Raw genomic sequence first — 26,580 nt, forward strand, 5'->3', positions numbered from 1 at the left:
TTTCTAGCCATTAATTGGTAATTTAATGGTATACTAGTCGTGTCAATATGGTCGAACAAACTGGTCCCTTTAATCTTTACTTTTAGTACAAAAAATATCTTCTGAGTTATTGGTGATCACATCAGCTACCGTCATGTTGGGGCTTGTTTTATAATTATAATTTGTCGATTCCTCCTAAGTTAATATGCGAATTGTCGGAACACTAACTGAGGTTAGATGAACAGTGAATGATAGAACATTCACGCCAACATTATCATGCGCAGTAAGACACCTTAGTAATAAGAGGTTTTGCTATATATTACACATTCATTTATGAACAAAAATGTGTACAACATAGAAACATCGGAGATAGTGAAAATGTTAGAGATTTTCATTAGATGAAACGATGTGGGAAACAAATTCGCTGTCCCAGAAGCGGTTGTTAGAAAACAAAAAAAGTTGGGCTTCTAGGCAATTTGTTGACAAGTTGTACCATTCATCCGCATAGGCACGTCCGGCAGCACTGAAAAAGCGTTCTACTATGTTGGAAGTTGGCAGTATAAATGTTGTATCGATAAATTGATCAAAGGTGGGCAGCATCATGTTCAGGCGGCGCCGTTTTATCAAATTTTGGCCGAAGGCCATATCCGATGACTCATCTATTGGACTTTCATCGACCGGTGCAGTTTCGGTGACTTTGAGAGCCTCCACTGCTTGACGCTCTTTTGCCGTAAGTTGACCATGTTTTTGGTTTTGAATTTTCACAATAGCCCTCTCAAACATAGGCGCTTGAACGATTTCGGCGTCGGGGCTGAGGTGATAGGCCATGGCAGGATGGGACGACATTGCAACATCAAAGAGGTACCTCGCCTCTGCGACTGTCAGATCTTCTTGCTGCAAAGTAAGCGTCAAAGAATCCAACTTGGCCAAATCACCGTTGAGTTGAGTGAGTTTATGAACATCCGCTGCGTTGAGAAGTAAATCCATCACCCTTGGGTCGGTGGTGAAAACTTCTTTTGCAAGAATTTTCTGCAGCTCGAAGAACCTGCGCACCATCTTTGCCGTGCTTGACCACCGTGTCTCATTTCTCGTCAACGGTCGAAGGTCTGTGTACTCATCCAGTAGTGCACTAAGCGTGCTGTATCTCAGGCGAGCCATCAAGGAGTTCAACTTACAGAGTACCTTAAAAAAGTAAAAGCAGGAAATAAGAAATATGCTAAATTTGAGCAGCTTAAAATCGCCTTGCGTAAAATTCCTTTGATAGAAGGCGTGGCCGCGTGGGGTATGTGAAAAAAATATTGTGGAACCGCTGTGACAGAGTGCACTCTGTCTTCAATATAGATATTGTGAGATATAAGTAAGCAGCATAGAAAAGAAGTTCACCTTTTCGTAGGGCTTCAAGAGTTCTTTGACAGCGAGGTTGAAGCGATGGGAGGCACAGCCGACCAGAGGAACATTGCACTGCTTTGCAATGGCTTTGTTCACCTTGCAGTTGTCGCCACAAAGCGCCACCACGTTGGCCATAGACTTGCCGTACCTGCTAAGGATGTCTTCGATGAACACCAGGTGGTTTTCAGCCGTCTGTGCCTTGGGATCCAAAAGTGTTGAGAAGCCGAGGAGAGCACTTTCCCGACCGCGTGGGCTTATATACGAGGCGAAAACGCCAACGTAATAATCGGAAGAACAAGTCCATCCGTCGAATACCACCGCGAATCGGGATGGCAGATCGAAGGCGATTTTCTGTCGCACACCCTGTGTCACCAAGGCCAAATACTTTAAGGTGTTTGTGCAGATTGGCTCCGTATTGCTGATGTCCCTGATGGTAGGCCGATCAACAACATTGAAAGGCTCCAGGTCGATACAAACCAACCGCAGCCACTTGAAGATTCGTATTCCTTTTCGGCAAACGGTTGAAGGTGACGACAGGAAATTTTCTATCGATCCAGGATTGGATGACTCCTGCTTCTTTGCATCACTTTCTTTCTGCAAGTGCTGACTTTTAATGTGGCTTTCCAAATTGCTCCAACCGGTGTTGCGCCGTTGGATGCGCTCGGCGCCACATGAGCAGCGCCATTTGCCGTTGACGACATCAATCTGTGTGAAGTACTCTCTAACCAATTTTTCCTTCGGTCCCATAACCGTGCGAAGATTACAATTAATACAGCGTAATAGTAGTGGTGTACAACATGTGCGTATGTGCATCCACGACGTACGTGCTTGAGGCAAAACGTGAGCTAATCAACAAGCCCGATTTTGTCCCGACCAATAAAAAGCTGCTTTGCAACCACACTATGTACGTACAGCTACCGTGTTTCCCCGAATATAAGGCCGGCCTTACTTCAAAATCATCGTCAAAAATTGAGGTTTTGAAATAAAAATATGTGCAAAAGTAATACATTTTCGCTAAAAATTTCTTAGAAAAGCATTGCCGTTGTTAAATAACGTTGATATCTACGGTTTTCATAGGTAATATGAGCCTCTTATTTGCAGGAAGGTTATATTTCATTTCTCATAAAAAGCTGGGCCTTATAATGGGGGAAACACGGTAGCTTACGCGTATGCATGCACTGTCCCGATTGTGCGTGTATGTGCCCTTGACCGCATACGAAATGCTCGCGCGGCGAGAAAATTTGCACGTTTGTTGACGCAATCGACTAACAAAAAACCCGAATATTTTCGCAATTAATGGGTCGCAAACTCGCAATAATTGCTAATTATTTAAATTTTGCAATAAATGGATTTATGAATTTAAGCAACCATTCCATTAATTTTTCGCAATTAATGGCATTAATTTTTCACCAATCATTTATTGCTGACCCCTGCCGTGAGTGGCTTGCTTCCCCCGCCCTGCGAGCACCGGATCGCTTTCTTCTATATTTCAATAAACTTGTGAGTAATGTTACGCATCTGGGTCCTCCTTCTGCCCTGACAGGGTGTATTATTTAGCGCCTCCAAGTGGTTAAAAAACTGCAATAAAGAACAACATTGATTTTAAAAATGGTCAAAAATACATAAAGTTTTATATAAGTGTGCATTTTCAAACACAAAATCCCTTTTTAAATGTATAGTTCAAACAGGGACCTTTGAGGTAGTGCGCAACCTCACCCGGGAGCTCTCGTGCTTTTTGGTGACCGTGGTGGTCTTTTCTTTCTTCTATTCAATAAAAAAAGCTTCAGGGGATTGAAAGAAAGAAGAAAATAGAGTGAGCATTCAAATACGTCTGACTCTTACAGTCTGTGTACTTACCCTTGATGAAAGAAGACAAAAAAAGGAAATGTACTGTGTGTGTTATTTACAGGCTGTGCTTGAATCAGACGGCAACCAGAATTGTGCCTACATTTTGGGGTATTTCTTCAATGAAATAGACAGTAAACACTGGCATGAGCAGTTTAACCTCTAGATGCATAAGTCGAGTGAAAAATTACCCCTGCAGTTTTTATTCTTAATAATTTCTATAAATAAAAAAGTGGTAATATTGTGATATTCCAGGCATTCAAAGGTTTATGCCATAATGCCATTAGTATCTTTACTTTTCCAGCCACAAAATTGTGACCCCACGCAAGGAAAACGTGTATGTACTGGTAGGTCAAGCATCCAAGGGTTAAACATGTTTTTTTCACCCCTTATTTATGGTAATTTCCCCCATAATACAACATTTAAAATCAAATATTTGGCCAAAAGCATATCATACTCAAAACTTTTCGGCGATGGTGCTATGACGAGTTACGTTTCTGAAATGCATGTCTGCTATTGGTCAATGTCATATAAAATGCTGGTCTTCTATAGGTTTGTATGACAACATCACGAAAATGACAATATACTATTTGCTGGATTACCTCCCTCAATGTTTCTCTCCTCATTCAGTTCAGAATATCACATGTTTTGTATACAATACTGTATTTTTTGTACTGTATACAGTGGGACCTCGGTTATCGCGGTTAATGGGCACCAAACCCACCCGCGAAAAGTGAAAATCCGCGAAGTAGCGGCGCCCCTTCAAAAAAATATATATATATTATTATTAGTTTTTTATACCCGGTTAATGGGGACCAAAACCACCCGCGAAAAGTGAAAATCTGCGAAGTAGCGACGCCCCTTCAAAAATGCTTAATTATTATTATTATTATTTTTTTTTTTAATTATTTTATTTTATTATTATTATTTATTAGACCTGCGAAGCTCTGAACCTGCGATCGTGGAACCACGAAGTAGCGACGCCCCTTCAAAAATGCTTACATTTTTTTAAATTTATTTATTTATTTTTTCTATTATTTTATTTCATTATTATTATTTTTTAGACCTGCGAAGCTCTGAACCCGCGAACGTGGAACCACAAAGTAGCGACACCCCTTCAAAAATGCTTTTTTTTTTATTATTATTTTTTTTATTATTATTATTTTTTTTTGTATTATTTTTTAGGCCCGCGAAGCTCTGAACCCGCGAATGTCAAACCGCGAAGTAGCGATGTCCCACTGTATATTCACTATGGGTCCCAAGGGTTGCAATGATTCTAAAAGGGGGAGCCACAACCAATTGTTGATCCGGACTATAATCTAAAAAAGGAAGAAAAAAATTAATTGAGGAAAATAGATATTTTAAAGCCTCAGAGTGTAATATCTGAATACTAAATGACACTGTTGTCTAATGCAAACAAAAACCAATGCCACAGCAGGCAGAAAGACACCAGACAAACATGATGGACTACCTTGTAACATTAGGGAGCACTAAATATTACACATTGTAGCTTTTATGACATGAAAATCCTCACAAGTGGATGTTTTTAAACCAGTTTGATTTTTAGCCCATTGTCCCTATGTAATCCCTTATGCATCCACCTGCTATTCCACTCGACCAGCTCAAATCGCATGATTGTTCCTTTATTTGTATATTTATTTATCATTTTATTTACTGTTTGGTTATTTTAATGTTCTTTCCCGGATTGGAAGATGTTTTCTCTCTCCCTTCTTCTCTTCTCTACCGCTATATAGGAATTTTACTTTGCAACTCACAAGGGTTGATTGTAAAGCTCACCGAAGTAAATAAAATAAATACATATCATAAGAAGTCTATTTGGGTGGAGTAATAATATTCCGTTTTGATATTTGAAATATATTCAAATATTTTCAGCGTTTTGGATTTGTAATTGTTTTTCATATCATCTTTATTCTTTTTTTTTATAGCGTATGGAAATTTTAATGTGTTTATATCACTATTTTTAATGAATCAAATATTTATAAGAAGGGGTAAAATCATGCAAATCAAATCATTTATCCTGCGGCATCCATAGCGGCGGTGAAAATCATTTTTTGAAATGAAATGAATTTAATGAAAACAGATCATCACTGTTTAAGACAAGAAAAGCAAACTTTTATAGACTTAATAGGGCAAGCAATCATTTGCAATAAAAATGATGTAACATTTTTGCAATCTATAATGTACTGACTAAGGGAAAATTGATGATCTTTTCATCTTATGGAACGATTAAAGCAGTGATTACAATTTGTACAGGAAACAGTGTGGCCTCCCCCAGATTTATTTTTTTGCCTGAAGCTATCAGAATGTCGACTTTCATGTGCTCTCCGCGAGGAGAAACTAATTAGGTAATTACATCAATGAGAGTACGGGATTGATCCCTATAGCTGCCGGTTTTATTTATTCACTCGACATTCCAATTGTGTGGATATCTATGATGGTTATCATAAGAAATGGCCCTGTGTCTTAATTAGGAAAACTGATTGCGATTTAAGTGGCCATCGACTACCTTTTTAACTCCTGCGGAGTATTCGCTTGGCAGTGAAAATTTGCATTGTAATTTAGTTTTAAACTTAATATACTGTATATATATATATATATATATATATATATATATATATATATATATATATATATATATATATATATACCGTATTTTCCGCACTAAATGGCGCACCATGTTATAAGGCGCACCTTCAATGAATGATATATTTTAAAACTTATGCCATACATAAGACGCACCCCATTATAAGGCGCTATAAGTGCATGCTGGTTTAAGATCAGGTAATTGTGCAATTTTGTAATTGTAATCCTGTGCAGTCCTTCGAGACATTTTTGGGATTAAGGGCTATTTACGGTAAATAAATGTGACGACTTGACTACAGTAGAGAATGTAGTTACTTTATGCAACCTCTAGATGTTGCCACGCTCAAGGGAATGTCAACAAAATATTCAAAAAGGTCAAACTTTATTAACAAACAAGCTTTCCACAACTCCATTCACTCCCAAAATAAATAAACAGCCGTTTTATTATTTTCTCTGAGGTAAAGCATTTTCGTGACACATCTTTGACATCTTTGAACAACATCGACATATCATTTTTTTTTTGTCCATTTAGTCAACACGCAAAGAAAAAAAACGTCTGATACTGTTATTTTAAATGAAACGTTAGTGCAATCGCAATAAAGTGACACTCCTAATGTGCAAAAACAACGAGTGCAAAGCAATAACATAATAACTGTAAAATGTAAAACGTAAACACACAAAAGAAAAACAAAGATCACTCTATAAGCTCCTCATCGACGAATCCCTCGAATTCTTCTTCTGCTGTGTTCGAATTGACCATATCTCAGTGAATGGGCCATCCAACACGTCCGGTGTTTTTGTGCCAGCGCTGTTGCCTTCATACGTATAGTTATCGTACTGACACTTCTGCTTGCCGCTCTTGTTGAACAACCCACTGTTCAAGTGTCTCCTCTAACTCTGGCCATCTTGCTTTATTGCCACGGAAACTTTTTTGAGTTTTCCTTACTTGGCGGAGCTTATCTTCATCCTTTCTCCACTTCCGTACCATCGATTCATTTAAGTTTAACTCTCTCGCTGCCGCTCTATTGCCGTGTTGTGCTGCGTGACTGATCGCTTTGAGTTTAAACTCGGCGTTGTACGCGTGTCTCTTAACAGGAGCCATTTTTTATACAAATGCACGTATGAAAGAGAATCTCGCTCTCTCTCTCTCTCTCTCTCTCTCTCTCTCTCTCTCTCTCTCGCTCTCGCGCTCGCTCTCGCGCTCGCTCTCGCGCTCGCTCTCGCGCTCGCTCTCGCGCTCGCTCTCGCGCTCGCGCTCGCTCTCGCGCTCGCTCTCGCGCTCGCTCTCGCGCTCGCTCTCGCGCTCGCTCTCTCTCTCTCTGTCAAACGTGACATTCTGAATAATTCTGCGTTTGTTTAAGGTAAATTGTGCTTTACATCTTCACCAGTCATAACCCTGGATTCAGACAAATACTGTATTTGTTGAATATGAATTAAGCAGTTTAATGGGGTAGCCATTTTGCCACTTAGTAAACAAATACAACACGAGCCCCGGCAACTACCAATCGTTTAATATTTCCCAGTATGCACAGCGCGAAAAATGGAGTCGGCGGCTGTTTCTCGTAGTTGCGAGACCTTGCGAATTTAATATTGAGCCATATATAAGGCGCACTGTGTTATAAGGCGCATGGTCAGCTTTTGAAAAAAAACAAGACTTTTAGGTGCGCCTTATAGTGCGGAAAATACGGTATATATATATATATATATATATATATATATATATATATATATATATATATATATATATATATATATATATATATATATATATATATATGTGTGTGTGTAGTTTATGTTGCTTTTCTTAGAAGGCATAAATAAAGCTTTTACATTTTTGCTGCTGCAAACATGTTTGTTTTTATTTGAACAATGTGGCTCTTTCAACATGTTGGGTTACCACGCCCTGCTAACATGACAGATAAACTAGTGCCTATTGTTTCCGTGCCTAATCACCCGATATCCATACGAGCCTCAAGGTCTACAACCTGGATTCATGTGATCAACAGCACACGAACCCATTTGCGATATGAAAGCAGGTAGTCCCGTAAACGCTGCGTTCACGTGGGTCTTGCCAATTTGGTCCCTGTTGAGACGAGGTAATGAGCTCTTCAAGCCTTGAGAATCAGGCAAACTCACATGTCCCGCTGTCATTGGAACAATGGGAGGGTTTATCAGTGCCAAGGCCCCGGGAGGGAAGGAGATATTGTGTAAAAAAGACAGCGAGAAAGGCTGAGAGGCACCAGGATTAAAATATAGCATAGATTTCTGGAATTTAAGCCAAACCCATATATGATGGGGCTGCAACGATTCGTCGATGTTGTCGACAAAGATCCATCATGGAATTCATACAATGGAATCAATTGGTGAATGTGTCGCTAGACACGATTATCCAAAAGAGAAACATATCTACATGAATATGATCTATGTTGAGAGTCGCTCATGCACAATAGCGGTAACATAAACATCCAAAAATGTCGGTGTCAACATCAAATACTTTTAAAGTTTGGGGGCATTTTAGCCTGGAGTTAGCAAATAAAAAGACTTCTTGCAAAGTTTACTTGTCAGATCGTGCATATCATAGCAGTAGCTTGGTGACGCATGAACATTAAAAAACCACATTGAAGTGGTGACCAAACCAGAGTCTGACTCGTCTCGGTAAGAATCAAGTAAGGTTCAAGCCAATACCGTTTTGATGACATGCATTGTGCATTTTGTACTTGTATAATTCGCTATAAATCTTGAGCATTATAACACAGTCTTCCTGACAGACATATTTGAAATAAAATGCATGTTGTTCAAAGAACAAAAAGCTGTTGAAACGTTGAAAACAACCAACTTCTGTTGTTAAAACCATTCCATTTCGATCTTTTGTGACAGACTTTACCATTCCACTGTTGTTAATGAGCCTGTTTACGAGGATAAAGCGTGTTGACTTGGTTTTAATTTATTATGTCATTGCCTGTCCCAAAAATATGGACAGAGGTTTATTCATGGATTTATCTTCCTACTGACCAAACACTGCGCACAATTGTTTTTGCATTTTTATTGATTTTTTTTGGTATTCATCTGCAGCATGCTGAATTAAGGTGGTACCCATTTTTCTTGTGTTTACAGACATTTTACATTTTTTTTTAAATCTCACATAATCGAATAAACTTCATGCAAAAATTAAGAAACATTTTTCCAATTATTCGATGTATCGTTTCAAGAGTCTGTGACTAGTCGACTATTAGAATAACTGTCAGTTTTAGCCCTAGTATACGAGCTGTGCCACTCTATTTGAGATAAAACAAAACAGTCGTAAAAGCTTCACTGGTCAAATGAATGATATTTAGATTTGATTATATGGAATCAGCGGCTGATGTGTTTAAACTGTCACATGGAGCTGGGTGGTAAACAATCAAAAGCTTTTCTTAGCCAGAAACAGTAAACGCATGCTAATAAGCACTCATAATCTTCTCGACATATGGTGGCAGCGGATGCGATGCAGCGTGTATGGCAGCAGGAGTCAGCTGCTGGCACGAGGAATCAGGTCGGCTATTCGATGCCTTTACTGATCTCGCACACACGCACAGAAAAAGCCCTGCGGGGAAGCCTATGCGCTACTCGTTCACCACCTGCACTATGCTAAGGAACTTAAAGGCAATGTCGCAGTCAGTGCCTCCTATCCTTACGGGGCTCTTTCTTCTTCTATTTACGGAAAATAATTGAAAAGATGTTTGATGAATGTGGATTCAGAAAATTGTTGAAGCACTGTTCATGCTCCTTCAAGGATGGAGTTGAGACGTTCATGTGACTTAGCTTGAACAGAACTGAACTGAATTTTATTTAATTCAATTGATTTGGATAAAGGTGGGTGGATTGTTACGAATATTGTTATCATCGATACTGGGCTAGTCATTTTTCAAGACAACATTCAAGCACTTTTTAAGACTTTGGAAGCCAATTTTTCCAGTACCATTAACAGAATACATATAAATAAATACAGTCATGATCAAAAGGATGGGAGCCTAAACATTAGTTTCATACATTAACTCTAGCCCCAACTTTACTGTGGAACCCTAAAATCAATTTAAAACCCTAACTTGCAGCCAAAACCCTAGCCCCTATACCTAACCATAGCTTTAATACCCACCCTAACCCCGTTTCAAACCATAACCCAAAATATTTTTTGGAACCCTACATTGAGTTTAGAACACTAAAATGGAGCTCAAACCCTAGTTCCTAACCCTGAACCCAAACCTAATTTTAGCTGATACAATAGCCCTATTACTCAACTGAGATTTGTTTCCAGGTTCAGGAAGGGCCTAATGCACCGTCGGGACAGAAGGAATTAGTGAGGCTGCAGGTCTGGCCTACTGCTACGGCTAGGCTAGCAACTCTCTGAAACCTGCCCCTGCTGAGCCTGTATCTCATCGATGCCAATACTAATACCCACTAAACAGATGACCTGGAGATACAACTTGTGGGAACATTCAAAGCAGTTGGATTTCAATCAGCAGGGAGACCTGGCTGAACCAATGCTAGAGTAATGCTAGCCAGCTGCTCCCTTAATTGCTTTTTTGCTCTGAAAGGTGAAGCCCTCCAATTTTATTGTATTTTTGTATAATAATCATTCAACTGCAACTCTGTGTTCTGTGTTTTAATTGTAGATCTATAGTTGTTATTTTGTCACAGTCGAATACACTAAGTTGGTAAAGATGGGGTAAGTTTGACCCTTGATGAAAGTGCAAAACGTTTTGCAAGTTGTTCCGGTCCCCAGTAACTGTGATAATCAATGGTTTAGTTTTTTTTTATTTTTATTTCTATTTTTTTCATTTTTTTACATTATGATTTTTCTCAGTTTTTTTCTGTATTCTGTAATATTTTCTTCTTCACAAAAAATCTGTGAAACAGTGAGGCTGCTAATTCTGCGCAGACTCTCAAATCAAATCCTTAACCACATTCCGACTCCAACAGCGGCTGCAAATCAGTTCATTGTTTCCTATCCCAATATGGCCGTTGAAGCGGCGACGGTGGTAAAATAAACGAGGGCAGCTGGGTTGCAATTTCCATATCATTCATACATCTGGAGAACGGAAGCCAGAGGAGAAACACATATCACTAACAAGCTTGTTTTTTTACTACTGACTTAAGAATGCTGCTTTGGTCAGTTCAAAAGGAGTCAACGCCGATTAATCAAACCTGGTTGGTTCACAAGTTCAGAGAAACGTGGCAATTAGTGTAGGAGCTGGAAAATAAAGCCATTGCCGCTTCCGACACAGAACCTTGTGATTTTTGACGAGAAATTTTTCAAGTCACAACACATCTTTAAACAGATATCAAAATCCTGCGCGAAGTAAAACAAAATTATTAAAAACTGGCTGAGCACTCGAGGCGTGAAGATAGGCATTTTTAAACTCCTAGATTTACTCATCTTGTTGCAATTTTTTAGCCATAACTTTGGTTCTTAATAAAAGATGTATTTTAACAACAAACAAAAGTACCAAACATTTGGTCAAACACAGTTAACATTCTATCCAAACCAAACAAACACATATCTGACCAAACCTGAAATGGAAGTAGAAGACAGAATTAAAATAACCATTGAAGTGAAAGACAATGACCCGGCAGGGTCTGCTGATTTCTTTGATCATCATTGACTGCATTCACACAGTATCATAAATGTGTTCTTGTTTTCCGGGGTCCATCTCTGATGCCCAAAAACCTCTCAAGGGAGGCGTCCAGGAGATTTACGTAAAGACCGCCAAGCCATCTCAGCGGGTCTAACTTAGGTTTTTCCACAGGAAGTTTTTAAGGAAAGCACGACCAGGCATTAAGTCAGTGCTGCAAAGACGGGCATTTTTAAGGTCCTCCTCAGTTCAACTCTCTCGTCATATAATTTATAGACATAAGTGGATGTTTTTTTCTGATGACCAGTAGGAATTCTTCAGCACATCAAATTGCTATGTTTACTCTTAAAAAAATTTGGCAGGTGGACTACGACAGCCTTTTTCAATGCGAGTTTCAAACATCCAAGACTTCTTTTTGAACATCTCTCACAGGATTCATAAGGTTTTTCTCATCGACATAGTAATTTAAGAGTGTCCTGAGTAGTCCCTGTATTCTCTTTCTGGTAGGAAAACTTTAACTAGCTGTCTGGGCTTCCTCAGCTTGCTACTCTTAATACACAACAGCAGTGGCACTGCGCTAAATTATTTCTAAAGAGGTTTGATTGATTTATTGAGATTTTATTTTTCCATCCGTTCATCCAAATACAAGGTTACAATGAATTCAAAATCAACAATTTAGTCGACTAAAAGAAGAAAAGGCTGACAGGAAAAAGACGGCACTTATTCTGGTCCTTTCCCCCTGACTCTCACACTTACCACAATACTATATTTACAATACAAAATGATTAGAATTGTATTAAATAAACAAAAAGAATCACTTCATATCATCATTGTTAGATATACTCAAATTGTCACCCTATAAGAAAACTGTTCTGTAAGGTAAATACGGATAAACCCCCAAATTTGGTTTTCAGACTTTCACAATAACATTTTGTACATGATGGGTAGATGTGACTGAACGTATCTCATATAATTCATTTTAAAATTAGTTTTGCTTAGTATTGCCTTTTAATTGTGTGGATGCTGGACTGCCTCTTTAAGTCATTGTCCATGTTGTTCCACAATTCATTCTATTCCAAGTAATAGAAAATGATTTTTCATTTGTCTTTACTCTTATTTCATCTTTTTTTCTCCTATATACACGTTTTAGGTGGGTTTGTAATAGTAGCTTTATACATCATCAATGCAGTTTAATATATAATCAAAACATGTAACTTTAGAGTTTTGCCTCAATGAATAGATTATGTGAATGTGCTCGATAATTGGTTTTGAAAATTGTTCTGATTGCTTGTTTTGTAGTGAAAATAGAGATTTTAGGGTTGTGGGCAGGGCTGTGTACACAGTATTGGCTTACAGGCATAAGTCAAAACGAAAAGTTGAAATTAAGGAATAAAAATCAATATAAGAGAATACAATTTTCTGCTGATGAAGGAGCATGTATTCAATGTGCATTTCCTAATAATAACTTCCAAACTATGAAAATATTATTTTCTTCATAAAAACAATACTCTTGGGAGTAACAGGTTATAGAGTAAACTAATGTAAATGGAGGAGTTTCACGTCTTATCTAGTTGTAAACAATAGAAACTATGATTTTATTATGTTCTACTCAAGCTAAATCACATGAGAGTCTAAACTCCATCCTTGAAAGAGCATGTTACTTTTCTCTGTGACCGGTACTGTAACGTGTTATTGGGAAAAATGTATTTCTCATTTTTTACAACATAGTGCATTACTCCCAAAAATAGAGTTGGTATGTTCATATGGCCCTACAACGTACAACTCAATAATATTTAGTGAAAATCCACAGTACTTACATTCAACACTGGGATTCCACAGGGATGTGCACTGAGCCCTTTCCTGTGCACACTCTACACAAATGACTGCCGCAGTAATTCCCCCACCTATGGACACAGCTAAGTCTATGACTTTCATAAAACAATCAAATATTTCATAGAATCATGCAGAGCTAATTGCCTTGAAATCAATGTAAGTGAAACAAAAGAAATATGCTGCAACCTCCCTCATCCCAACACCCCACCATCATAACCACACAGTTGAAACAGCGGACACCTTCAAGTACTTAAGTAACACTGGGCGACAAATTCACTTACAATTAGCATCCCACGAATATTAACAAAAGAGTCAAAAAAGACTTTCAGTCATCCAAAAACTCAAGGGACTATATGTTGCACCTTAACTCCTGTTATAACTGTACCAAAGCATTTTTCAACCCATCCTCCTGTACTGCTCTACATGTTTTTCTCTAGGTTCCATGTCAGGAAACCGGACCAAAGTCACACATATAACTCACACACCAGGTGAAATAATTTGTGTGCCTACACCAAAACCTCTCAGACTCATGTGGCAGGTCCATCATCCAACTGGCTAACATAATAGTCCAGGATATCACTCACCCGCTAGACCAATACTTAAACCAGCTACCGTCACAGTGCAGATGCAGGACAATAAGATTTAGGAGGGCCCGACACAACAGGCCGCGCTGACCCATTCAACCAATTTGTGTTAGCTTGTTCCACTGTCTTTTTTTTGTAATGACATATGATGCCTGCTGTTTTTCTGTAGTATAGCCGGGGAAAGTGAATTTCCCTCATGGGACCAATCAACAAAATCTAATTCAATCCATTATTTTTTCAGTAACCTACCAACACTAATGATGACGCCAATTGAAATCGAAATCAACCCTTGCGCGATATTATCAGGGACTCTTTCAGAGCAAGTGATGACGAGGCTTGAAACAACTGAGTCTTGTGCCCCGTCGTTATCAGATGCAAAGAGGTTGAGATAATGCGACGTGTGGCGCTGAGCCAAAGGTCTGACTGACCGACTGACAGCCCCCTCCTCGCGATTCCTTAAACAAGCTCCGCACTCTCCGACATGCAAGTGCATACAGAGTGCAGCTGTCACCGAGGCCGTAAATGTCCTGCGGATTTAGCCGGCGGACACATTAACATTGAATTGTGGCTGTCAGCACGCTGCTTGACGGGATGCTCGGGATCAAGGCATGGGCTTCGTGGTCTCGCAGACTCGGGCAGGGGCGAGACACACCCTGGGGGGTCTGATAACAACTTTGAGATCGGTGAAAGTTTGCCTTCTCGGGAGGGATAATTGATGTAACCGAGTCGACCTCAGCACAATTTTCACAGTGGCGGCAACACGCAATAGATCAAGTGGGCTGCGGGTGCTTATATGCATCATCTTAACTACCTCTCCGGTCGCCTTTGGTGACAAACGGCATCTGTCACATTTAATGTAATATTTGTTTTTGCTTCAGAGTACCTCTGGACGCTCTGAGGAATAGGACCGGGCAATTGAATATTGATACTAGGCAATTACAGTACTTGGATTGGGTCGAAACCATTGTCCTGGGATGGATAATCCTCTAAGCGTCGTCCCTATATGTAGATAGCGCTGTCGTGCTCTCTCTTGCCTAGCGCCCTCAGCCACTCTCTATGTTAATTCCCGTTTTGTGACAGACAAGCACACATTTAGCACCCTTCCCTATCTGGGCATCAACTGCAGCTTGCCTGCTAGGCAGAAAGGGAGCAAAAATCGACACACGCCCCCTTATCAGAAGCTCAATTTGTCAGAGGCAAACAGGAAGAGCAGCACTGTGTGGATTTTTTTTTCCGACAACAGGAAGCAACAATACCATGCAAGAGAGAAACAAACCCTAAAACCCTATCGAGAGCAACAGGCTGCAACCAAAAATAGATTTTTTTTTTTTTAAAACTGTGTATCTGTAAATCCGTTGCCACTATGGCAACAGAGCCAAATGGGCTGGTTTGTTACTTATTTTTTGTTTGACTCTTGACTTTTGCTCTGTTACAATTGTTGTAGGAGAAGTATTTCATTTTCGATACTAAAGGTTTGTGTTATTTACACTATATGAGCTTTCTGACTTTATTGTCAGAATTTTGGTGCATTGGAATATGTAGTTGACATGTTGACATTGTTTTGCTTGCATTTTCTATACATTGTTGCTTTTTTTATTTGACTCTCTTGGCTTTGTTCTGAAATAGTTGTAACAGAAACATTTCAGGTATTTTGTATACTGTTAATGTTTAAATTGTAGTTGAAACATTTAGTGTCTTAAATTTCAGTTCTGTGTTTATCATAAACATAAACTAACTCGAAGGGAATTATTCAATGATCTTAATAAATACATCGATTGTATTTACTTGGATCCGATCGATACTTAATTGCCTAGTATTGCCCAACACAACTGAGGTTTGCTACGTTGTGTCAGTCGGCTTCTTCTCCCTCGATGTCGTCTGTCTGTCTATGATCACGCCGACTCGCCTGTCCGACCCCCCCCAATCATCCTTTTTACCAGCACTTCGTACTGCTCCCCTGTCGATCTCTGGCAGCGTCTGTCGTGCATCGCCATTTTGATGCCTCCCCCCCTTTACGCCACTGTGTCTTAGCTCCAGATGCTAGCTGTCTCCGCTCTGTGGGCCGTGTCGCAGTGATGGGCCCCTCCAGGAATTCAAAGCACCATTCTGGCCTTTTTCTTCCAAGCAATTGCTTTTTGTAGTAATAAAGGAAAGAAGGTGGGGGGTGGTTAGCTTTAGCATCTCTCCTAGGATGGGCTTACTGCCCCAAGGCAAAACATGCACAAGTGTGCATCTGTGAATTCTCTGGAGAGGGAAGCACAGCACCAGACTCCTGTCTAAATTCTGACCCAATTAAGCACAACCCTCAAATAACTCAAAAGACTCATTTCGAGGCACGATTTTTGTACATTTTTGTAAGAATTGGGTAAGTGTGTGCGATATGACAATATGAAATCTTAAGGTACACAAACAAAATTATTGGATCATCTTCTCTTCCTGCAGCATCTGTCCTTGATGAAGCTCGTATTTTTCTTAGCGTAGTAGCTAGGAACATGAGGAAATAACATTGATTTGGTAGTTAGTTTCGCTTTAGCCTCTAGCCACTTTTTAGTTTATGCTAAATCATTAATTATGAAATGAAATGAAATGATCTGCATTTTATATAGCGCTTTTCAAGTCAATGACTTCCCAAAGCGCTTTACAATGTGCTCAGTATTTCCCAATAGCGGCCTTGCAGCCATGTAAGGTGCTAACCTGCTTATTGGGGGTATCAGGGATTCAGTGTCTTACCCAAGGACACTTCGACATGTAACACGGACGAGCTGGGATTCGAACTGGGATCCCTTGATCCCAAGACGAGTGCTCTACCTCCTGAGCTACTGCCACCTCCATCATTAGGCAATTACCTAATGACACTGTCCAGAATCTAACCCACATAGACTCGGTTGACAGCTTCTATTGCCAGTGTATTTCCATTAATTCTATCTATCTATCTATGGACCTTGGTCATATCCCTCAAGAGGGGTGACCGACAGCAAGACACACACATACAATAACAAAGAAAATAAAAGGGAAATAAATAACAAAAACAAAAAAAAAAATAATAAATTCTGGACCATGGCCAACCCAATTGCCCTAACACCCAAACAAGTAAGGCACCTCGGCACCCAAGTTGGTCATGCTTTCGTCCCTCCAGATGAAATGGGACACCAGAAAGCGGCCATGTCACTCGGGTCAGGGTGACACAGCACACTCTTTTGTTCAACAGCAGGGCCCGACAGCTTTCACCCGTTTACTCCTGCCGCATCATACGGGTGCCCAGCCCATCCTTAAGAACGCGTCCACAATCCCAAGTCAAGTCAAGTCAAGTCATTTTTATTTGTATAGCCCTTAATCACAATTAGTCTCTAAGGGCTTCACAAGTTATTACATATAAGATTAGGTTACTCGTATGCTATAGAGTAGAAGTGAGTTTTAAGCCTAGATTTAAACATTTCCACCGAGGTTGCAGATCGGATCTCAGGGGGAAGAGCATTCCACAACACCGGTGCCCGGATGGAGAACGCTCTCGAACCAGCGGAACACTTCTTGGCTCTTGGGATCACCAGGAGACCGGCGCTCTCGGAACGAAGGCTTCGGGCCGGGACATAGGGGGAGATCAGATCTGAAAGATATGAGGGGGAAAGTCCATGTATGATTTTGTATAGTAGTAGGAGAACCTTAAAATCGCATCTTAGGCTAACAGGGAGCCAATGCAGGTTAGCCAAAATTGGGGTGATGTGATCGTACTTTTTTGTCCTTGTTAAAAGCCTCGCTGCAGCATTTTGTACCAGCTGAAGACTCTTGAGTCTGGTCATCGGAAGACCGGAAAGTAGTGCATTACAGTAGTCGAGACGGGAGGTAACAAACGCATGAATTATGATTTCCGCATCCGACTGAGAAAGTATAGGACGAATTTTAGCAATGTTACGGAGATGGAAGAAAGCGGTTCTAGTAATTTTCTTCACATGTGTTTGAAAGGACAGATCAGGGTCGAAAATGACACCTAAATTTTTAAGTGAGTCACTCTGTGTGATGTGGCAATTGTCCCGGTTCCCACTATCCTTTCACAACACCTCTCCACTCCTTTCTATCACCAACAAGAGCTCTAGCTTCCATTATATTTAGACCTCTTTCCTGCAGTGCACTCATAACACCATCCATCCACGTCAACCGCGGCCTTCCTCCTGGTTTCCTTCCATTGACTTCTGCTCCGTAGATCCTCTTCAACATTCGCTCCTAATCCATCCTCTCCATGTGTCCAAACCAACCGAGTACTATCTTATCAACACGCTTGCTCAGTTCCACTACTACTCCAGTTCTGTATCTCACAATTTCATTTCTCAGTCTATCCAATCTTGTCACTCCTAAGAGTCCTCAAACACTTCATCTCAAAAACATTCAACTTCCTTCTTAAATCTGCATTCAGGCTCCAAGTCTCTGCACCATACAACACAGTCGGCACAATCACACTGTCATACAGTCCCCTCTTAACATCCATACTCATACTCTTGTTGTTCATCACTCTCCTCAGAGCACCCAAAACCTTGCTTCCTTGATTCACTCTGTGCAATACCTCACACTCCATTCCACCAACTGCAGCCACATCACAACACAAGTACCTAAAGCTTTCAACTTCTTCCAGCACCTGTCCATGCAACCTTATTTCTAACGCCATGCCCACTCCATCACGTGAACACTTCATCACCTTACCTTTCCCAACATTGACACATAACTTACGCCTATCACATACTCTTCCAAACTCCGTTACCAACCTTCTCAGTGTTTCCTCAGAATCAGCCACAAGCGCTGTGTCATCTGCAAACAACCTGCCACACTGTTCCACTGTTGTCCATCATGTCTACACCTCTGCCAAAAACTCTTGCATTCACCTCTCTCACCACACCATCCATGTACATATTAAACAGCCATGGTGACATCACACACCCCTGTCTCACACCAGTCAACACAGGGAACCACTCACTTGTCTCACTCCCTACTCTTACACATGCTCTGCTGTTCATATAAAAACTCTGCAATGCTTCCAACAACTTTCCACCTACTACTCCATACATCACCATCACTTGCCACAACGCCTCTCTGTCAACTCTGTCATACGCCTTTTCCAAGTCCATGAAAGCCAAATAAACATCCTTACCTTTTGCAAAATATTTCTCACACACCTGTCATACTGCAAACACCTGATCCACACATCCCCTTCCTTTCCTGAAACCACTCTGCTCCTTCATCACCACCTCATTCGTTCTTTCTCTCACTCTCTTAATCAAGACTCTTCCATACTGCTTACCCGGCAGAGACAACAAACTGATACCTCTCGAATTGCTACAATCATACTTATCACCTTCACCCTTATACAATGGCAACACACATGCACTACACCAATCAACAGGAACCACACCACTTAAAAAGATTACATTCAACAATCGTACTAACCAGTCAATCATAGCTGTGCCTCCTTTTTTCAGGCATTCAGCAGTACAACCATCCAACCCAGGTGCCTTCCCCCTTTCATTTCTTTCACTGCCTCTTGCACCTCCCATGTTTCCACAGGCTTTACATTTAAATCACCCAACACGGGCCTTCTCTCCATACCATCGATCGCCTCGACTCTCACTTCTCTCGCATCGTCCACATTTAGCAACTCCTCAAAATACTCTGCCCATCTCGTCCTGACTGCACTACCGCTAACCAGCAATCTACCACTTTCTCTTCCTTTCCAGACTCACTGTTTCTTACTCTTTTCACTTCTTTCCAGAACACTTTTATTCTTTCCTCAATGTTCACTCCTATCTTTTGACACCATTCATCATTTGCTTTCCTTTTTCGCTGCTTCCACTGCCGCTTTTACCAACCTTTTCTTCACTTTATATCTTTCATACGCACCGCCACTCTTATCTTGCAGCCACTCCTCAAAGGCACGTCTCTTTTCTGTCACAGCCTCGACCAACTTTTCTCATTCCACACACTTCTTTTGCACTCCTCAACACTGCCTCTTTAAACCACTTCAATTCAATTTCCACACTCTCCATTTCTCTTCCACTAATCCGTTCATACTCTTCCCTTATCCTCTCTTTAAACTCTCTTTCCTTTTCTGCCTTATTCTACTCTGACATTTTCATCTCTTCCCTCACACTCTTCTTATAACTAGCCCTCCACGATCCATCTATTCTCAGTTTTCCTTCCACATAAAAATGATCAGACATACCATTCATTTCACCTCTGTAAACATGCACATCCAACAATCTACTTAACATCCCTTTCTTAATCACTACATAATCCATCAGTGCTCCGTCCACCATCTTATAATAATAATAATAATAATAATTTCCTTGTATTGTCATTCTGTGTAACAATGTACACAGAACGAAATGTCGATTGCACCTGACCCGTTGTAGCGAGCCGATGCAGCCGCAGCCAACAGAGGGCGCCGCCGACCACTTTTTAAGTCTTAGGAATGACTCGGCCGGGGCGCGAACCACCGACCTCCCAGTCTCAAAGCGGGCGCCTTACCATCTAGGCTACTGATCTTGCCACTATCCACTCTGACAAAGGTATACTTATTCACGACCCTCTTTTTAAACACTGTATTTCCACTCACCAACTCATTTTCCGCACATAACTCAATACATTTCTTCCCACTCTCATTTCTTCCTGGTACTCCATATCTACCAATCACATTTTCAACCGTTTCATCACCCACTCTAGAATTCAGGTCACCTAGTATTACCACTTTCCACCCTTCTTTCACACTTGCCACACATTCGGACAAGTCCTTCCAGAACTCCTCTCTCTCCTCAGCGCTTCTTTCTGAACCAGGTCCATATGCACTTATAAACATCCATACTGCTACACCCCACTTCAACCTCACCCACATCTATCTGGAAGATATCTCTTTCCACTCCACCAGTTTTTCCTTTGCTTTCTCACTCACAAGCACGACCACTCCTTCTCTAGTCCACCCGTAACTCCAGACCTTCTACTATACATACCTCGAAGCTGTAATTCACCCTTTCCTTTCATATTTGTTTCACTCAAAGCTAACACATCAACCCTCCTTTAAGTCATCATCCTTCCGATCTCCTCTTTCTTCCACTAAGTCGCTTTACTTCCACATCCTCTCACATTTAATGACCCTATAACTAGGGTTTGCGAGACCTTTCGGTCTCCCGCCCCCCTTTCTTTGCCTTGCTGTCTCTTAGGGAGTAGAGATAGAGAGGAGAGGATCCCCAGTCCCCTCGCTCCCTCCACTTTAGCCGCCTCTTACAACACACAGCGGACCATGGTGGGAGAATTCTCTTACCTCTCACAAGGAGAGGGGCCCACTCACCACAGGGAAATGCCTTACAATAAATAATACCAATCCTCACACCAAAAACTGCTATTTCAATCATACTTCATTCAGAAAGTAGAACGAGTTTGTAAAATTTTAGATTTTTTTTTATCATTTAGTTAAACCTGGAAGGAAAGATATTTGGATAATTGTATTTTACCACACTCGCTGGCTTCCATTTAGCTCGTATTTTTGCTAATATAGCAGCTAGCAACATAGCCAATAACATCGATTTGGGGGTTAGCTTTACTTTAGTTAGCCTTGCTCTTTTAGTAAATGCTAAATCATTCAGCGAATGGTAATGTATCGAATCTTAACTACCAATGCTAGCATTGTGGAGACAATTAATAGCTGCTAATGTTAGTGTCCTTGTATCATTGCTTAAAATTAAATAATACAAAATTTGACCCCCAAAAAATTTTAAGATTCGAATCATCCCCTGACCAGAAAGTACCGGAAAAAAATATTTTTGTAAAACCTGAAAAATCTATAGATCATGTTCCCTTTCCACAACCTTTGGCTTATCTTTAGCTCATATTTTTCCCTGATGTAGAAGCTGGCAAAATTGGCAAATAACATCGACTTGAACACAAGCATCACTTTTTTGGTTAATACTAAATCATTAAGCAGCGAATTTTAGTGTCCTGGATCTTAACAGCTGATGCTAGCAATGTGGGGACGGTTGATAGCTTCTAATCCTAGTGTCCTCTCATGAATGCCTAACATTGAATTATGCAAACTATAACATTTTACATCAAACCCTATTTAGAAATTAGTAACATTTCATGAATGTTATTTTTCATTTTAGTATAACCTAAAAGAAATATGAGCAGAAAATGAATAACTTTCCTGATATTGTACATTCTGTAAAAGTTTATTTTTCCCATTTTGGTATTTTAAACCCCTTAAAATTCCGAAAAAGCAATTCCAAAATGTTCTTTCAACTTTACACCAGCACAGTAATAAATGTGTTTTGTTTTTGGAAACATGACTGAAGAATGAGAAATTACACCAACAATAGCTTTTTGAGAGAAACTCCATTATTATTACTGTTTTTGTTTTTCGTCTTTCTTCCATTTTATCTTATTTTTAAACTTATACTTTAAAATCCAATGATACAATGATATTTACTTCTTAGTTAAAAGCATTTTCGTTTTTTTTGTGGCATTAGAAAAGATTCACATTAACAACACATTCATTCCTAATGGGACATCTAACATTTCGTTTGCAATTAACCATAGAGGAATTGGTTTTAATTAAACAGAAAAAAAAACGTTAGCGCTTTGCTCTCATCAAGTAAATGTCAGGAAAATATTTGCATGCTTTTAGTGAAGACAGATGCGATTGGGGGGACGTGATAGCATGAGAGTGAGGGTGGCCGGGTATTTTTTTTTTTTTTATAATGATGCAAAGCCCCCTGCTGATATGCCGCTATATCGGAGTTTCTTTAATTGCTCCACATAAACCAAACAAAAAACAAATAAGATAAATAAATAAATGAATAAGAGGGAAAAATGGGTGGAGGAGGGGGAGTTGGCTGTGAGTCAACTCACCCCCCAATTTGATAAAAATAAAAAAATAAAAATTAAAAAAAAAAAGATTTTGGATACCAAAGAAACAAATAAAAAATAAAAAATAAATATGAATACTAAATGAAATATTTCAACAGGAATATAAAAACATCAATACAACTGTTTAAAAAACCCATAAATCATAATAAAATCAATAATATTAAATCAATTAATTAAAGAAATAGGGAAAATAACAAAATGAGAAAGTCCAGTCAACATAAAACAAAGAAATAATTAAAAAATTTAAGAAAAATTGCCTTTGGCTCAAAAAGAATAAATGTATGAGTTTTTAAAAAAAGGAAAAAAATAAAAGAAAAACACAAAGAGAATAAAAAAGAATAACATTATTTGAACAGATAAATGATTATAAATGTATTAAAAATGAATACAATAATTGGAGGAATAACAAAAAAAAGTAAATTCAACAAAAATAAATATGTGATAAGTACAAAAATCTTAATGAAAAAAATAATAAAAAATAAAAGTAATTATAGTGATCAATTGATTTATCTAGCAGCAAATAATAGAAATAAAGAAAAATGTTCGGCCAACAAAAAAATAAATATAAAAATAATAATACAAAATAACAAACAAGAAAAAAAGGTTTGGTAAAACAAAAGAAACAATTAAAAAAAATCATGTATTTATATAATAAATTAAAAAAAAACGTTCAACAGTAAAAACTTGAAAAATATTAATTAGAAAATAAAATGGTCCGATAGAGGGACAGATCATTATTAATAATATGGATAATAATAATAATAATAATAAGAATAAGAATAATAAATTAATTTGGAAACAGAACAAAAAACAAATAAACAAAAATAATAATGAACCTTTCAGTCCTAGTGGGGATAAGCGGTTCAGATTGATGGAAGAATGAATAATATCTAATAAGGACCAAAAAAGGAAGAAAATAAATTCAGCCAACTTTGGTAACCATGGAAACCACTTTCCAAGTCAAGCGAAGAGACTCTTGTGCCCAACCTAAAAATGTTTAAGATTCTCCTTCCCCGATATTTTCCAAATGAAAGCCGCGGTTCCCTGAACGGCGCTAGCTGTTAGCGTCAGCCATAAATGAGTGCGTCTCGGTGCGCCTTAATTGCCTCAAAGTGTGCTGACCTCTGCACAATTTCAAGCTGATGGGCTGACGGATGGCCGCCAGACGCCAACCTGAGGATCACCACCAGCCTTTCCCAACATCTCCCTGGCCAGCTTAATATTTCATATTCCAAGTTGCAAAATGATAAAACGTCTTCCTCGACTTACAAAAGTTGAACCCTTCCGTATGTGGTACACTTATTACGCCGTCATAACACAATTGCTCCTCGCGCTTTTTAAATTTTGCAACAGCGCCTCTTCAAATATGTATCTGCTCTCTGGCCCAATTTCTCCGGGTCCATAATGTGGCGTTTCCCTTTCTCGCAAAGAAGACTTAACAAGTTGACTTCCTTTTATGAATTTACCCCCCCGGGCCATTGACGGGGCCGCTTTGCTCCTCCCTGACAGCGGCTCCTTCCTCAACTTCCCTCCCTGCAGAGGAGAAAGCTGCAGGCTATGCTGGAAATAGGATAACATATTCAAATATGTGCACATGTTCACCTACAAGCGAGGTCAGCCTGGTTCCGTTCAGGTTTCTTTTTTCTCAGCCCCGATGGAAGCTTCTCAGACATCAGTTTGTCTGGGAGCTCACATGTATTTGTTTTAAATACTTGGCCGTGGTGATGCTTCAAAACCTCATCTATCAGAACATGTTAACAGTACTTGGAAACTCTCTTTTATTTTGGTAAAACAACAAAAACACAACAAACTGGAGGGAAAACTAGAATATACATATTAATAAGTATGCATGCCTGGACATAATTTCAATGCATTTACATCATTGCTTGCTTAGAGGCACCAACAGGAAGGGACACAAACTTAGGTTGTCAACAGTTTACAAAAATGTTAAGAGGCAGCACGCCACAGTCCTCCAGAGGGCAACCACAGGAAGACCCCCGGTCCTCCCCCATCATTACTCGCACCTGACTCGAGTAGGGAGAAGGGTATTTATGAACTGTGCCAACAGCAGAAGCAGTTGGATCATTGGTTGCCCTTTTTATGTTCAAGTCTGCATAGAAATATATCTCAACCCCTTGTTTTTGATCGATCCTGTGCTTCCTGAACTTTGCAAGCCATGAGATTTCCTGGACTGTATCTTGTGTTTATTGTATTTTCCCTTTCTCCAATGTGGAGAGCACTTTTTGTTAATTACCTTTGACCCCAAAATAAACTCTTGTCACTCAGATCGTGTGTTTGCACTTCATGCGTTCCGAAAACCTAAACAAATTAAAAAAAAAAATTGTAACATATATTTTAGATTATTCATATTCACAATTGATTTATTGTCACTGTCATGCATATGTTCTATGTTTTTTTGTTTTTGTTTGTTTAATTTATTGCATTGATAGAAAATGTATATCCCAATTTGGGGGCTTTTAAATTGGATGGGGTTGATTTAAATAAAACAAGCCAGTTTTAGGTTTTTAGGGGGCCAACAAGTTTCAATTTACATTGTAATATATTTATATATATGCGGTTATGCTTACAAGCCTCAGCTATATGGAAGTACCAACAGCTTCTGCTGCCATCACAGTCCATAAATCCCCCTCTTCTAATCAAACAGACCAGAACTATAGAAATGGTTTGATTGTCAACTAATAAACACTCAAAATAAGGAGATAAGTCATCAACGAACTTTCAGCTTGCATGGACAAGAGACACTGATGACTTTCTATTAAACAAAATAGTTTGATTGTCAACTGAATAGATAAGAACTATAGAAATATCGTCTCAGTTTATTAAACTAAAAGGACAACCCAAATAAGGAGGAAAGTCGTAATGAATATTGAGCTTACAAGGACAACAAAGAAGAATGTAAAGAACCAACCTGTTCTATAGGTCCTCCCCGTGCCCTCGCCATTTATTAAAATATCCTATGTTTAAAAATCAAATTAACCCTCAATAAAAGTAAATAGTCAAATAAAGGACAACACTGCACAGTAATAGTCAAAATAATACAATCCTGGCAATAAAAGCCACCTTTTTTTGCAAATGTTTAATATTCAAAAAAGGGCCGCTTTTTTTTCATAAGCAAGCATAATCAAAACAAATGTAAAACTAATTCCAAATAAACATTAAACAACTTTCTTATTACGTACGCTAGTTACTAGCTACGTTACGAGGATGTTTGCAGTGGCCAGGATAACGCATTCCTCGTCAAGACCACGGGCATGCTTAACTGCGGCTAAGCCACCTGCTAAGATTAGCATGCTGATTAGCTTGCCCGGACCAAACAGATGACAGCATAAAAAAAAAAAAGTAGAGGAGAGAGGTACCAGAGGTAGGAGTTCCAAGACAATTTTTTGTAGTTGTTTTAAGAATGTAATCAGTGGCTAGTGAAGCATTTTTGTGTGATTAGAGTTTCAAACAGCCTCTTAGAGCTCGAGCAGTTAAATTGTTGAGCAGCTGCCATTTATCTTGCCAGAGTTTCCTTCTCTGCTCGTGTCGTCCTCATGGTGTCCTTTCCCTCAGCAGGGGTTCTACTTTCTTATTTTTCCTTCCATCATCTATCCTGATGCTCAACCAATTTTAAATGGTCTCATTTACCTCCAGTGCCACAACCCCAATCAAAAGATATCAGGTTTAATTAACGTGGGCCGTGAACTAAGATTTCCTGTGATCAAGGAAAAAACAATGTATAAAAAGTAGCAGCAATGCAAAATAAGATGTGGCATGTAGGATTCAGATCATGGGATATTGCAATTGTGGCCTAGGCAGTCCTTTGAGACTTT

General features: G+C 39.4%; 2 protein-coding genes across 2 annotated transcripts in view; both read right to left on the reverse strand.

Moving 5' to 3' along the window:
* Positions 1–26,580, reverse strand: part of tafa5a (TAFA chemokine like family member 5a) — a 229,258-nt gene that overhangs the window by 195,217 nt on the left and 7,461 nt on the right. The gene's annotated exons all lie outside the window — the stretch shown is intronic.
* On the reverse strand, positions 319–2,115 carry LOC148357104 (uncharacterized). The gene is made up of 2 exons (XM_088347290.1): positions 1,363–2,115; positions 319–1,161 (listed from the first exon to the last, which is right to left on the reverse strand). Exons 1-2 carry the CDS (start codon positions 2,113–2,115, stop codon positions 361–363), a joined length of 1,554 nt encoding a protein of 517 aa, XP_088203416.1. The 3' UTR covers positions 319–360.

The sequence above is a fragment of the Urocampus carinirostris genome, chromosome 11 (assembly GCF_059441175.1).
Source record: "Urocampus carinirostris isolate Australia breed hairy pipefish chromosome 11, RoL_Ucar_1.0, whole genome shotgun sequence".
NCBI lineage: Eukaryota > Metazoa > Chordata > Actinopteri > Syngnathiformes > Syngnathidae > Urocampus > Urocampus carinirostris.